Source organism: Podarcis cretensis (genome assembly GCF_951804945.1).
Source record: "Podarcis cretensis genome assembly, chromosome: 4".
Lineage (NCBI taxonomy): Eukaryota > Metazoa > Chordata > Lepidosauria > Squamata > Lacertidae > Podarcis > Podarcis cretensis.
The window spans coordinates 85,839,250-85,855,275 of record NC_137173.1 but is presented as its reverse complement, the minus strand read 5'-3'; the positions used below and the strand labels follow the sequence as shown (position 1 = coordinate 85,855,275).

Below are 16,026 nucleotides of genomic sequence, written 5' to 3'. Positions count from 1 at the left end.
CATACGGCCTCTGTATTGCCCGAGGCTGTTTTGTACGGCCCAGGGGATTCATTTATAATCTTGAGACTCCCAGCTTTTACATTAAACAAGTACATCATTTTAATCTGCTCTGGCTGTAGAAGTTGGCTTGACAACATGATAGCAATGTGCAGTAAGCCAGAGGTATAATCAGTTAAACTGGATTCCGAAATATTGCTCTCTGGTCCTCTTGTTTCATAAAATGCACATGCTGATTTTGGATGGCTTGGCTCCAGGGCTCTTCACATCTGGAGCTAACAACCCCAGAGTTAAGAATTTAACAGAATACATGAAGCATGTTACTTGGTATTTGTAACATTCATCCAAATGATATGCAGATTTTGGAAACAGCATGGAATTGGAAGGTACAAATTAGATGCAGTTCTCTGGTTTTTAATGTTTCCGAACCCGTTCTTTGTGGTGGACAAATTGCATTCTTTTGGGTAAGGGCACATGCAAAAACTTCCTTTAGCATCCTCTGCCTGTATTTTTAAGATACAGTAGAGCAGCAGAAATAATTACTGGAAACACTGAGATAGCATTAAGTGATAAACTCTTCCTGTACCCCTGAGAAGTGAGTTCTTTTTAAAGCACTTTGGTGTACTGTTCTCTTCCCACTCAAGCCCTCTCAAACATCTGTGAGTGTCGGGCCCTTTCCCTCCGAGCTGATGGTCTTAAGCTATCTGTATAAATTTAGCCTTCACTTCTTTTTAGGTGGCAGCATAGCTAAGTATAAATGGATGGTACATTGTTACAAGCATTAATGATGAAGTCTCTTGTTGTTTGTAGTATTATTAATTAACCTCTTAACTTTAAAATCTAAAAGCAAGTACATGTGCAAGCATAGGCTGGGAGTAGGATCATTTTCTCCTATACATTGCCTGTTATCATAATTCCTCTTTACACTTTCCCCAACTGGCGGAGATGTGGCATGTAATGAATGGGGGCAGAGCCTTTTTGGTTGTGGTGTCCTTGTTTTGGAGTGTTCGTCCTAGAAACTCATGCACACTGTGAAATCTTTCTGGCTCCAGGCAAGAATCTTATTTTCTCAGACCTTTTAATTTTGAGTGTGTGTGTGTGTGTTATTAATACTGCATGCTGTATTTATATGTTTATATATTTATATTGAAGGGTGGGAAATACATTAGTAAAATAGATAATTACTTTCTGGAGAATAAAGTGACATAGGTGAAGTCTTTGTGTTCTGGCCTACCACAAAGATAGGCAATGTGTGCCCTCCAAATATTGTTCGACTAGGATTACCATCATCCAAGACCACAATCTGTGGAGGCTGCAAAAAGAATTTAAAAATCATCCATCTCTTCTACTTATGAGCCCCATGACATTCCAAGTGTTGGTGTGGAGAATCTCCACACAGTGTCCAAGATACGGGTATTAACCATTAGACATTGTGGTAAGCCACTGTCATTGCATGTTTTGGTCTCCTCCAGTCAGAGAAGTGGTGCATACTTTAAAGTCTCGACCTAGTTTAAGGCCGGTCAAGCCCCACCCCCACCCAGACTATCCACCTGCTCCTTTCAGGGCAACCAATCTAGAATGGGCAAATTTCCCTGTTCCAGGACCCAGGGAACTACCTATGCACAACTTCCATCTTGTTATGATACAGCTTCAGTTTTATTCATGGTTTGGAATAATTTGGGGGTGAGACCAAAAAGCTTGACTGCAGCTGAAGAACTGTTTTCATGCTCTTCCGAGCTGCTGAGAGATGTGAAAGATTCGGCCCTCTCCTCACCCCACCCTGAGGCCGCCTTTCTCTTCTACCCTCTCTATATGCGGGCGTCAGAGAAAAATATTCCTATATGCTGCAATATGTCCCGAAACACCATTGAGCTACTGAGGTACCGTCACCTTTAAGGAAAAATTGAGTGTGGGTTTGAAGTCGACAAGTGATGAAAGTAGCCCTGAGGTTGTCAATTAGGGAAGCCAAGGCCTGGAATTGATAAGTTATGGGGCAGTTCCACTTTGCTCCCCCCTCCCTCCCCTTTCTAAGGTTTTGTCAGATCTTTATTGCTCAGGATATTAAAGAAAAAAGAAAGAAAGAAAAAGTCACGTCGACCCGTTTTCTGAAACGTATCCCACAAACAGTATTTGCTCAAATCCCTTTTGCCGTCACTTGACTTACTACTTTCTTAACGTAAAAGGCTAAAAGTACAATAGTGGCAAAACAACAACAACAAAAAACCACCCTGAAAGCACAACCAATCTCTTCACTTTTTTTTGTAAAACGTTAAGACTTTTGGAAGCATATTTCTCTCCGCAGTGATAAGACTCTACTCTGTCTGCTGGTTTTTATGCATCATTTCCATGCATATGGAAATGGAATGGATTATTCACTGGGAGTTCTGGAATAGCTGTATGTTTCTAGAATCTTCTCTTGAAATAGGCTTGGGTTGCTTGGGTTGAAGTCAACATACAGTTCTTCATCAAAGACGCCAGCCTTCCATCTTCCCCGCTCTACGCTTGCAGCATAAAAGTGGGTTGAAGAAATAAAATCCATGCTTCAAAGTATCTTTCCAATACGTATAATCAGATTATAACTTGAACTCTCCCCCAGAACACTTCAATATTGCCCTAGCTGCCTTTCGCCATTGAACCCAACTCTGCCTGTTAATGAATTGAATATAAGTATTTGCTTGGCTTTGGCGGGTCCTACGGCAAAGGTTTACTGAAGGTTGGATTTACTGTGTGAGACAACTATCGTATTTTAATACATATAACGACTGTACAGTCTTTACAGTGCATCGAGAGCCTCTTCCCCTTGACTCTGTTTCCCCCTGTCTAAAATAAGATACTATTTTCTTTTCTTCTCTGTATCCTTGATTGGTTTGGTTGCATTTCTATCTCATCTTTTTCTCAAAGGTGGCGCACGTGATTCTCCTCATCATTTAATCCCCACAACAACCCTGTGAGATAGTTTTAGGCCAGGCACCCCCAACCTGCAGCCCTCCAGATGTTTTGGCCTACAACTCCCATGATCCTAGCTAACAGGACTAGTGGTCAGGGATGATGGGAACATCTGGAGGACCGAAGGTTGGGGATGCCTGTTTTAGGGCTGAAAGTTCAATCAGTGAGCTTTGTGGATGAGTGAGGATTTGAATCATGGTCTCCCAGGTCTGTTATTCCTAGACTACTACTCCCATCATCTCTTACCATTTGCCAGACACTTGGGCTGATGGGAGTTAGGGCCAACAAAGACTTGGAAAGCCACAGCTTCCCCATCCCTTCTGCAGAGCCCATGGTTCCCTCAGTTGACAGTTGTAGTTTGATGTGTGGAGTCCTCAGTTCCAAAATGTTGGGTGCACTCTGCACCCAGTTAAAATCAATGCAAAAGTCCAATTTGGTCCAGTAAGTCAGGGTTTGTAGCTCTTGCTAGCCCATGCATGCACTGGGAAGTTTGGACAAGTCACTGTGTCACAGCCAGTTCAGATGTTCCTGCAGCTGCCAAACCTGTAGAGCAGTGAAACTGCTGCCCTCCAGATGTTACTGAACTCCAAATACTGTCATCCTCAGCCAGCATGGTGAGCTTGTAATATATGTAGGGCCACAAGTTCTCCATACCTGTCCTTTGTCTCTGTCTGGGTCAGCTTTGGCTTGTCAGGCCCAATATAGGAGAGGAAGGAAGAAGAAACCAAGAGGTGAAGTCAGATTGGTGGCAACTGGGGCTGCAGGAGAGGAGCTCTCCCATCTGTGCCTCAACTTCAGCCACTTCAGAAGGGGGAACAGGGATTCGACCTCCAACCTCCGGGCAGAGTAGAGGGTCTCTCTGGCAGTGGGGAAGGGCTGTGGGCACCTGAGGGGAGAGGGAACAGCATTGCTCAAGAGCGTGAAGAGGGAGAGTGGAGCATTGTTGCCTAGAACTGGGCCAGCTTCTGCAGATTGGAGCCCCCAAGTAGTGCTCATTTGCAATCCCAATATTCACATACAGTGAGCAAATCTTGCCTCGTCTTTAAAAGCTTGGTGGATGTGGAAACTCTTTGTAGAATTGCAGAGTGGGAAGGGACCACCACCTGAGATTGAGTCATGCGGTACCAACTGAGCATCTTGCCTGCTTTCCAGAACTTCTGAATCTTGACTCCTGAACTCCTTTGTCTGCTTCCAAGCCTGTATTGAGATTTGCCTGAATAAAGATCTCTTTATTACTTCTACCTAAGAACCCTTATCTGTGTTTGTTCGGCATAGAGTGTTGTTCAAGTGTGTGGTATACGCTCTTGAGCAGTGTAATATCTGAACTGGGGAGTCACAGAAAACCTCAGCAGGTACTTAATTCTGTAGTTAGGGGGGAAATGACAAAATTCTGGGTCCCCCCCCCCCAGAAGTAGCTGCCGTGACTATTCTCTTCCATGATTCCCCACTTCAATGTTAATTGAAACTCAACAACAAACAAACAAATGGAAAATATTAAGAAAACAATGTATGCTTCCAGCATGACTTCCCTTATTATCTTCACTAGTCTCATAGGGCAGAAGACATAAATATTGTAAAGCATTTTGAGATGGTGTTTCTAATTATATGTTGTGCGCTTATTTGCAATGCATTCATTCTTATGAAGAAAACATTTCTAGTCTCTTCGTTTAAGCTTCCTACAAGCGTTTAAGAATCTGCTTGTATTCTAATCCTGTTCTCAGTAAGTATCCTCTTTTGAGATAAGTAAGCTAGCATTATACAATTATGCCACATGAGAACCTAAAAAACCTCCATAGAATCTTAGAGTTGGAAGGGATCCAAGGGTCATCTAGTCCAACCCCCTGCAATTCTCATCTTTTTACTAAAGCTGCAGTTGGATTCAATAAACGTGCATGGGGTTGTGCTGCGAGTTCATCCATTCACCTGCAGTGTTGCATATTATTCATAAGTTTGTTTTAATTCTGACATTCTAAGGAGCTCAAGGTATGTGTCCCAGCAGCACTGTCAGGTTGAGCTAACTGAGGTCATGCAGTGGCTGACCAGTGTTTGAACCCTAGTCAGACACTATCCTGTGACATCATACTGGTTCTTCCTCCTGGTTCTCCTTCCTGAGAGTTCAGAGCAGCTTTAATATGTTTTCTAAGGCAGTCTCAAGTCCAAGCAACTTAGAGGTCTGACATGCTTAGTTTCAGCTGGAAAACTTCATCATATGCCTTAAGAGAAACCTCAGAGCCCAAGAACTGTGCCAGTTCTTTTACTGCACTAGGGGCTACCACTCCACTTGATAAGCCTTCTACCTGACTCAGTTTCCCTCAGCCAAAGTTCCCCTCTCTTAGTTTCCTGCCCCAGGATCACAATATCTCCTTCCTGCCCATTTCAGTTTCCCCTCAGAACCACAGCTTCCCTTTCCCTCCCTGCAGAGTTTCCTCCTCCAGGACTTGGGCCACAGTACTTTGTGCTCTGGTAACTTCCAGATTGGAGTACTGCAATGCACTCTACATGGGGCTTCTCTTGAAGATGACTCGGAAACTTTAATTGGGCCAAAATTACTGGCTGATCTTCCTTTTAGAACTCATATCACCCCTGTTTTCAAACAGTTTTGCTGGTTCATTTCTTAGCCCAATTTAAGGTTTAAACACATTGGTGTTTTAAGCCCTGTATGACTCAGGTCCCAAATACCTGAAAGACAACCTCCTTCGCTAAAGATGCTCTTGGGTTTTAAGATAGCACAGGAGGCCTTCTCAGTAGTTCTTCTGAACTCAGAGGGGTGGGGTGGGGTGACCTAGGAGAAGGCATTCTCTGTGGCAGCCCTTAAGTTGGGGAATTCTTTCCCCATCAGGCACTTTCATTATACAGTGGTACCTCAGGATGCGAACAGGATCCTTGTACGTTCGCATCCTGAATGGAATGTAAGACGCGACGGTGTGTCTGCGTGGGTCGTGTTTTGCCGCTTATGCGCATGCGCGTGACGTCATTTTGAGCATCTTCGCATGCGCGAGCAGTGAAACCCGGAAGTATCGCGCTCCGTTACTTCCGGGTTGCCGCAGAGCACAACCCAAAAGTGCTCAACTCATTAAGCATACAATGAAAGCTGTACAGTCATACCTCGAGTTGAATGTGCTTCAGCACATTCAACTCGAGGTATGACTGTACAGCTTTCATTGTATGCTTAAGATGCAGCTTTTTGCCCTTGCCTTTGACCCTTCAGATATATTTATATATTAGGACACAGTCTAGTTGTGATTGTAATTTGTCCTAAACGGTTTTAAATACTGCAGTACTAATAATACACACTTTCAAACAAGCAATTCCTTCGCGTTCATTCTAAATTAGTAAAGCCCCGTATGAGGACTGTACCATCTTAGGAACAGCAAATTTGAATACAGTATTGGCAGTAACTTGCGTTAAGTGTTATACCCATGGGGAGGACCAATGGGTGGCAGAGAAAGTGGCTGGACCAATTAGAGCCATCCCCCATGTTGCATGTGCCAACTAACTCCGCCCTTGCCATCCACACCTACAGTTGTACATGTGAAGTTCATGCTGTACATGTGGCTATCAGGTGGGCAGGGCTAGGCACCGAGCATGGTGGCAGCATTGGGTAGTTGGCATGGCCTTGCTCATAGGTTGGCCTCAGCTGTGAGTATAATGCCTGAATAGAGCTGTTGTGTGTTTAATATCTGATCTTAAGTATACTTAGGTAAAGGTAAAGGGACCACTGACCGTTAGGCCCAGTTGCGGACAACTCTGGGGTTGTGGTGCTCATCTTGCTTTACTGGCCGGGTCATGTGGCCAGCATGACTAAGCCACTTTTGGAGAACCAGAGCAGCGCACGGAAACACTGTTTACCTTCCTGCTGGAGCGGTACCTATTTATCTACTTGCACTTGATGTGCTTTCGAAGTGCTAGGTTGGCAGGAGCAGGGACTGAGCAACAGGAACTCACCCCGTCGCAGGGATTCGAACCGCCGACCTTCTGATCGGCAAGCTCTAGGCTCTATGGTTTAGACTTAGTACGAGTAAAATCAAAGAACTTCACTTCCAAGCAGTAGTATCTAGGAGGAGAGTGTCCAATTTTCCCACCCTGCCCTATTTTTCATTCATCCTACAGTTCGTGAACCCCCAGCTCTCCCTGATCTTGTTTATGGGCTTCTGTTGTAGCCTTATTTTTCTTGTTTTGTTGCTGATTATTACATTGATTACCTCACAGTAAGTCTTCGATCTGTTGTTAGGGTTGCCACATTTTGAAGAACAAAAAAGAGGACACATTTGCCAACTTCTACTTTTAACAATGGATCCCTATGGCTCTCATTTCACAAACCCATGAAAAAGAGGACGTGTCCTGGGAAAAGAGGACATATGGCGACCCTACCTTTGGCAATTCCTGTAGTTGATGTTCTTTCATTATGGACCCTTTTGGATAGCTAGCATCACTTAATCTTTCATATAGGGTTATTAAATTAGCATCAGGATAAGTTCTAGGAAGCCATTACAGTTTAGGGCAGGGCAGACTACCCGAAGAATGATGTTAACAGGCTTCCATATATAGTTGATGGCATTAGAGATGAAATAATTTTTCTGCCATGGCATTTTAGGTGTCATCTTCCAAGAGTCTGAAGAGAAATGATCCGATCCTGTGGACTGTTATCCACTGTTTGTATTCACAGTGGAGTCCTTTCTATCTGCAACAAGCAAGACAACAAGTTCAGTCTTTATTAGACAGCTGGACAATGGTTACACATTTGTCTGCAAAAATCCCGCTCCATTTAAAACTCAATGGGAGTTGTGCTGTTAGGTAGAGGGCATGCACTACAAAGCTTGTCTGTACAATTTGAGTTTATTTTTTATATTTAATTGAAATGGCACCTCCTGTCCCAACTGTATCATACTCCCCTGTCTAGAATTTAACACAGGTGCCATTATAGGCAGGACTCCCTGTTTTTAAAAGCGCTCCCCCCCTTTGCTTTTCAACAAATAGGAATGCAAAAGTAAAAAGCCACCTTTTAATATATAGTTTGCTTACAGAACGCTGGGCTCCCCGAGTTGTCTAGCTCTTTTAAGTATATTTCATCTTGAAAGTTCCGAGAAAAACATATTTGAAAAACATTTCTGAACTGAGAAAACAGCACCGCAAGGGTTGTTGCTAGAGGCTGATTTCCACAAAGAAGTCAATCTGGAGGATTTCATCTCTGTTAGGATTTCTAAAATCTGCCTCGAAATTCTGCATCAAGATGAAGGCGAGAGAGATGATGGCAGGAAGTCTCAGCCCTGGAGATGTAATCTGTTTCTGAACATTTTGAAGACACAGGGTTGTTTCCCCTGGGGGGGGGAGAAAATGGAAATTATCAATACCCATCTTGCCTATACATCCTTTAGGCTCAGAAACAACACATAAAATGGACTCACTGTGACATTACATTTTTTTCTGTAGCTACACTGTAGAGCAAACCTAGATGCCCCTAAATGTATTATTTATTCTAGCTATAGTTTATCAACGTCTCTGATCAGGGATTTTTTCAGATGGAACTTGCCGGAACTCAGTTCTGGCCTCTTTCAGGTGGTTGCCATCGCCATTCTAAGAGAATGGTGAGTTTCGGCACCTCTTTTTCTAGACAAATAGTACTGCCTCTGCCAGTGGAGGTAGAACATAGCCATCATGACTAGTAGCCATTGCCTTGTGTCCTTCATGAATTGGCCTCGTTCTCTTTTAAAGCCATCCAAGTTGGTGCCAGGGAGTTCCATAGTTTAACTAAGCTGCAGTTCTGAACCCACTTCCTTGGAACTAAGCTTCATTGAGCTCACTGTGGGACTTACATAGAATGCACTGTAAGATATCCATACTGCAGAATATTTTTGAAGCATGAAGCTATATGGGAGAGGGAAAACACTACCAAACCCACTCCCACTACAAATGGCTTTTCCTTTTTGTTTCATATCTTCCTTTCCTGGTGAGCAGCTTGCTTGCTTAATGTGCCTATTTTATCTCCTTTTTTCATGCTGTAGAGTATGTAAATTTTATCCAGCATAATAACATATAGATACTATATGTAAGACTGAAATCTGTGATCCTGGCATGTGGGGATTTCTTTCTGTGCGCACACACTCCATAATTAACATAGTTTATGGCTTTTTCGAGGCTAGTTTCCTGGACAGTTGTGATCACAATTGTTCACTGTGTCAGTTTTGGAAAGCACATACAATTTCTCTTGTCCTTTTGCCTAACAATAAATAATAACAATCATTAAAAATAACAATAAAAATAGTTTTAAAAGAGGGCTTTAAAAAGTCTGCTTGTGACTGCATAGAGTGCCAGATTTTAATTACAGTTGGCATTTCTGAGTGTATTGCTGGCAGTGGAGACAATCTTACTGAAAAAAGGCATAAATTTTGACACTGGCAATATGGGATCTCAGCGTAAGAGACTGTAAGCCGAGTACTGTTCTACTTTAATGTACTGGTTAAAATATTCAGTGTTAAGTGCAAAACTGTGTTAATCTCAGGCTTGAATTGTGTAATGATTTGGATTGTTACAAAGCAGCATATGTAATAGCTTCAAATAAGCATTTTTAAGGGGAGGAAAAATAGGATGCTGCATTGCAAGAAATATGGTTGGCATCTACCAGGTTTTCCATTAAGTTCCAGGTCACAGACAAATAAAGGAAGCATGTTAGGGGAGGAGGGGGAAAACCCTTTTAAAAAATAATTAGGGAGATGTCTGTTTTGTTCACCAGATGGAAAATCAGTACTTGTGGGTGGTCTGTGCTGGATGGGGCATCTCGCAATTGGCAGAACTATGCCTTTAACTTTTAAAGTCCTGGGACAAAATGGAAAAGTAATTGACTGTTGAAAACGCTCCCTTTCTGGATTCATATCAACCCTATTACATGTGAAGGTTTGGTGAGTTTCTGCCATTTCTTATATGAACACACCGGCTTTTAAAACTTACTTTATTCACGCCTGGCTTTTCGTTTTTGGTAGTGATTATGAGGCACTTTCGTTGCAGAGTTTGGGGTGCATGTTTTTATAAATGGAACACACACACCAGCCATACCTGAAGCCGCTCCGCTCTTCGTTTTACTTGTAGTTTTCATATTTTCAGCCTTCCCTGCATCGAGAGCATTTTGCAACTCATTGGTTAACATTTCTAAAGGGTATTTCTGCAAAAACCGACTTCATTAGCATTTCTGAGGACACAGCTTGTCATTTATTTGTATGATCAGTGAAACAATAAAAGCATTGCAATAGAAGAGTAAAAGCGATTGAACTTTTAAAAGTTTGTGCTATTTTTGTGTGTTGTTGATTATTTTTAGTATACATGTAGAGATTTTTAGTAGCTTTCAAAAGGTGTTTTTATATTAGATGTACTTAGTTAACAGTTTTTATTTCACATGCAGTTGTAATTTTTCAGCAAACATTACAAAGTTTCTTCCAATTAAATGGTCGGTGCGCAAGCAGTATGCTCAGTCCCACTGATCCCATCTTTAAATGTTGTAAGAGCAGAATCCCAAGTATACTTATCTACAAGTAAGTCCCAATGCACACAGTGGCACTTGCATCTTGGTAGTCGTGCAAAAAAGGATTGTTCTGCAGAGTTGCATGTTTGCACATACTTAAGATGACTTAACTCCTGTCAAAATCAGGGAGATTTAAGCAGCCTTCAGCCAGAATTGCTGTCTGAACAAATAACTAAATCAATAAATAGTGAAAGGGTGTAGGGATGACCAGTTTCTTAATATACAAGGGTCTGTTAATTGGAGGCAGAGCATAAGAAAATCAGCAGAATCAAAGGAATCCTCATAGTTCTGATTTTAGATCAAGGGTAACGTTAACCAGTATGGGGATATCACTCACCCCAGTGCAATGGAGGCAGGCTAAAGAAAGTGGAGTTGGCTCCATTGCAGTGGATGGTTTAGGGTATCTTTGCCTCTGAGCTCGTCCCTCCACCCCCTGTGCTTGCTTTGGAGAAGAAGGGATGGCTCAGCATCGTAAGGCCACAGACAACATAGTGTGTGTTAGTTTCTGAGCCGATTCTTCCCCCGGGAGGGGGCAGAATGGGCTCACCCAAAGCTACCACCAAGGACATGAATTATCGCTCTTTGCGTGTTGGCTAAGGGAAGGGCTTTGCTTGCCAACCCCTTCACCCCTGCTCAAGACTAGAACCTATGCAGAAACACTGTGCCCAGGGATATTCCAGGCAGGCAGTACACTTCCACCAGCATAACTGGAACCACTTCTTTCAGCGGAGAGGGGAATATTGGGCGATTTGAGAATCACTTGGTTCCCCCAGTGCTTTCCTGATGCAGTGGGGTATCCTGATATTGGAAGAAAACCCTCTCTTCCTTCTCCGCCTCTCCCACACTTCCCAGTTTGACTCCTGCAAGTCCATTCGTGGAGAACCTGCTTTTAGAAACAGCTGGCTACACTTGCCTGAAAGCTGGAAGTGAGTTTTGAAAGCTGTACTGAATCCTGCATATTTGGGGCTCAGTTCCTGACCTCTTTCGATATTCGGTGCCTAAATATTTAGCCCTTTGCTTGCTGTGTTAGTTAGGGTTACAGGTGTGTGCCAGTAATAACGCTGTGATGTCCCTGCTTATAAGGAGGGCACTGCAGTGGGTAATTGTGTGAATTGTAAGTTGTGAAGCTCCATAGTCGGATTTTGTATCAGCTGTGAACTCGCTTCATGTAGGCAAGATGCTAACTCTCAGCCACAGTCTCTCTCTCTCTCTCTTAAAATATGGTGATAATAAGACTGATCTGCCTTTCGAGATCCTTATAGGAATTCCTGAGGGTGTTATAGAAAGCTTTCTGAATTACGTTTTTTAATTACTTAGAGTAAAATAAAAAATAAGAGGAGAAGGGAAATTGCCTCAGAGAAGTGTTTATGGTATTTGAGTTATGTTACCAGACGGTATATATGTACATCATACATTTTCTGAAAGCTCTGGCATTAAAAAACACTTGCAATTCCTCCTCCATGCCTAGATTTTGTTCTTAAAATGCAACATCTTTTGGAGGCAGTGGTTAACAAGGCTTAGCATGGCGTGGTGGAAGTTCATATGTCTTAAATTGTTTTGAAAACTGAGGAAGCTGCACAGCTCTCTGGTAGCCTCTCTTTATTGAAGAGGAAAGAATATAATGGACATTGTATTTTGCCATGTGCAAAATATATGTTTTAAAGAAAACATATAGTCCAGGGAGGGTGTGTGTGTCACAAGATTATGGCTCATTTTAGGATTTCCACTCTCATGTTTTGGTCCCCTAAAGGCTTCTTGTATTATCATGTAAAAGCAAAAAATGTAACTTTATTTTTACCAAATTTCCCTGCCCCAAATATCCCAGTGTTTATTATATTTTGTAAAAGGAAGCATTCCAGCTTTTGCTAAGGCAGAGCCTTCAGAATGAAATAGCACGCAGATCAGATAGCAATATACCCAGTTCTTTCCAGATACAAAACAAGCTAAGCTGTACTTTGCTCAGTAAAAGCAGCAATTACTTAATGCTTCCATGGTCTCCCACTCTTTTCCTCTGCGCCCCCCCTCCATTCCCCCTCCCAGTGCCACAGATGCTTCACAGTCTGTCCTCTTTTCTTCTGGGCACAGCATACGGATTTTTTCAAAATACAACTCAAATTTTTGATGTGTGTGTTGTACTATTAAAAGCATAATTTAGACATTCATGACGGTTTACTACCAGCACAAAACAATGGTGTGCTGGAACCAACCAAGACTGTGAAAATGTTGTTTAACAGCTTCTATAATGCAATGTACCAAAAAAAAAAAAAAAAAAATTGGGTGCTTTCTTTTTGGGGAGCTGGGGTGGGGGGTGGGGTGGAAGTAAGCAGCTACTCTACTCTTACAAATCATGCCAACAGTAGCCAAAGCAGTATATAGTGAAATTAAGGTTGAAATAAGGTTTTACTGGAAGAACTAAGCCCCCCTGCTCTTTTTCAGAGGATGGCTGGAACAGGGTGAGCTTTATTCCCTAATCAGGGAATAAAAATCAGGAACATACCTTGTAAACCTGTTTTAATGGAAGGGGTAAATAACATTGTCACCTTTTTTGCAACACTTATCTATTTATTTAGAGGTGTCAAGTATGGTTTACAGCAAAGCAAGTCAATATAAAACACAATAAGCAAGAACATTAAAATAATTCTCAACAATAACTAGACGATTGACAATATCATAATTTAAAAATGGCTTGGGGAAACAAAAGGAAATGTAGCTATACTGAACACTTAATAGCCTTAGCATTGTAAGCTAAGAAATGCACAAACTTTTTCTGCAATGCCAGTTCCATCTATTATAGGAAGTGTTCAATTAACCATAGTTTCTTTTTTCTTCTGAACCAAGAAACTCTAGTTACTAAGTTTGGAACAAGCCAGCATCTTAAACCATTTTAAGGGAGACTCACCTGGCACCTTCGTGACATATCTTTAGGCGGCAGGCAGAAACATTCCTCTTTTCCCAGGTCTTTGGCTAATTAGACAATCTGTGGCCTTTTAAACTGTGGGGGGAGTTTTATTGTTTTTGTTTGTTACTTTGTATTTGTATTTTTGTATTGTAAACCACCCTGTGGTGTTTGGACGAAGGGCAATATAGAAAGTAAGTGAGTAAATACTCTCCTAGTTTGAAAGTAACAAGAAGCGGTGGTTAATTGAAGGGTTCTGGGGTTATGGCATGCCAAGAAGGTCAAATGAGGTCAACAATACATTATCAAAATACACATGCAAGAACAACACTGGTTTTCAGAAGGACTCACGTAGATATTAGATTGTTTAAATATATGAAGAAATCAACATAAATGGGGGGAAATTAACACTTTTTTAAATCGCCAATTTTCGGTAAAATATTCAGTTGTAAGGTAAAGTATATAATCTGGATCAAGAGGACAGTTGTCATACTTTAGTCCCAAATAAGTCAGTGGAACAAGTTAGTCATGACTAACTTTGGCCCCATTGATTTAAATTGGATTAAAGCATGACAGGCTTTCTCTGGATCCAGTCTATTGTCTGCATTGTGGAATGATGGACATTGAATTATGGCTAAACTTCATACATGACGGTTTTTCATTTAAGAATGAATGTGCCTGTGCAGTATCTTAGCTTTTGTGTTGTTGCTTTTGTTGTATTATGGCGTGGTGCTGACTTCCATGTGTGAAGAAGCCACTGCAAAAGAGAACATTTATCTAATCTAATGTTTTTCAAAGGCAAGGGTTCCAACAACTGGGTGAGAGCCTTAAAGGGATGGAAAATCTGTTGTTGTAAATGAAGGCGAATTGGCCCCAAATCCATTGACTTTTGGATTAAGTCCAATCCCATGTCTTTGAGTCAGATTGAAGCCCAATCCTATGCATAACAAAATAAAAAAATTCCTTCCAGTAGCACCTTAAAGACCAACTAAGTTAGTTCTTGGTATGAGCTTTCGTGTGCATGCACACTTCTTCAGATACACTTCTTCAGATACTTCTTCAGGCTACCTATCTGTAACTAAATCCTATGCATGTTTCCTCAGAGGAAACATTGCATTCCAAACATACATAAAGTAAAATTAATAGGACTTAAAAAAATATATAATAATAATAATAATAATAATAATAATAATAGTAATAATAAATTGTTTATAATTTTGGGCTGCTAGAGCTTTTCCACACTCATTAATTGTGCAGCTGCACCAGTGTAAATAAATAAGGGACACGGGTAAATAAGTAAATAAGAGACACTGGTGGCGCTGTGGTCTAAACCACAGAGCCTAGGACTTGCCGATCAGAAGGTCAGCGGTTCGAATCCCCGCGACAGGGTGAGCTCCCGTTGCTCGGTCCCTGCTCCTGCCAACCTAGCAGTTCGAAAGCACGTCAAAGTGCAAGTAGATAAATAGGTACCGCTCCGGTGGGAAGGTAAACAGCGTTCCCGTGCGCTGCTCTGGTTCGCCAGAAGCGGCTTAGTCATGCTGGCCACATGACCCAGAAGCTGTATGCCGGCTCCCTTGGCCAATAAAGCGAGATGAGCGCCGCAACCCAGAGTCAGCCACGACTGGACCTAATGGTCTGGGGTCCCTTTACCTTTACCTTACCATTGTAAATGAGATATACATTATCTCTCAATACCGGGCACATGCCTTAAATACAGGTAGAGAAAACATCAAGCTTTTTTGAGCTGCACAACGCTGCATTTCTAAAAGCAGTGCGGTTGTGGATCAAACATTTGTGGAGCTCACTTCAAATCCCAGATGTGATGAGGGGGCTCGTGTGTTTTTTTAGTGTTGGTGAGAAAAGGCGCTCTGCACAAATTTGGCCTTGGCCACTCTTTCATGTATTGTAATACGTAGTTGAACTATGACTGCTGCACCCCTCTCTAGCAGGAGGTGGGTCAAGTGAGTGATACAGCTCTACTGTACTGTCCAGTACTGCAAATACAGTTGAGACATCTCTGCTGCCATTTGGCCAACACTTTCCTTTATTGGAAGCCTTTATTTTGTGTTCCTTTTAGGAGGAAGAAACTGACTGGTGCTCAGATAGATGAGAAAATGCCTTGGGTTCATCCTAAGTGCTTTTATCTGAGTCTGAATGATATAGAACTGATTTGGAATCCACACAGGGTCTCTTTAACTCAGGAATTTTCAGATTATGTCATCCTCTAAATCAAAAAACCAGCCATCAAGAATGCCATCACTTCTGTCTATGATTCAAAGGAAAGCAAGCAAGAGAAGGACTAGGGCTACAGAATGATTTAATCTGCTTTTCAAAGAAATCCAGGAAAGCACAAACCATTCTGCTTGCTGAGGATGACAGTGAAGGGTGTGGCAGCCAGCCAGCCATCTATTTTACATTGAAAAGGAGGCATTGAGCTGGCACTGTTGTTTCCCCAGCTGAAAAGAGACACATATTGGGAGGTGTTAAAAAAATAGGGATGCTCGAGGAATTCAGTATCTGTGAATTCTGATGCAAACCAGCCTGATCTGTGCTTCCCAGACTAATGTGCAGATCAGAATGTAATTATACTTTGGATTTCACACCTCTCTGAATTGTGTAACCTAGTTCTCGGCTCAAAAATATAGCAAAATGCATTTTAGAATGTGTATTTTCC

At 41.9% G+C, this 16,026-nt stretch overlaps 1 protein-coding gene across 4 annotated transcripts in view; it reads left to right on the top strand.

The window, feature by feature from the left end:
• Positions 1-16,026, top strand: part of CLYBL (citramalyl-CoA lyase) — a 194,950-nt gene that overhangs the window by 11,794 nt on the left and 167,130 nt on the right. Inside the window, exon 1 of one of the 4 annotated variants that reach the window (XM_079972948.1) lies at positions 11,225-11,382. The exons of the other annotated variants lie outside the window; for them this stretch is intronic. Within the exon in view, the coding sequence (XP_079829074.1) occupies positions 11,240-11,382 (143 nt within the window). The 5' untranslated portion in view covers positions 11,225-11,239. Of the gene's footprint in view, positions 1-11,224; positions 11,383-16,026 lie in introns of those variants that run through there. 4 annotated transcript variants of the gene reach the window in all.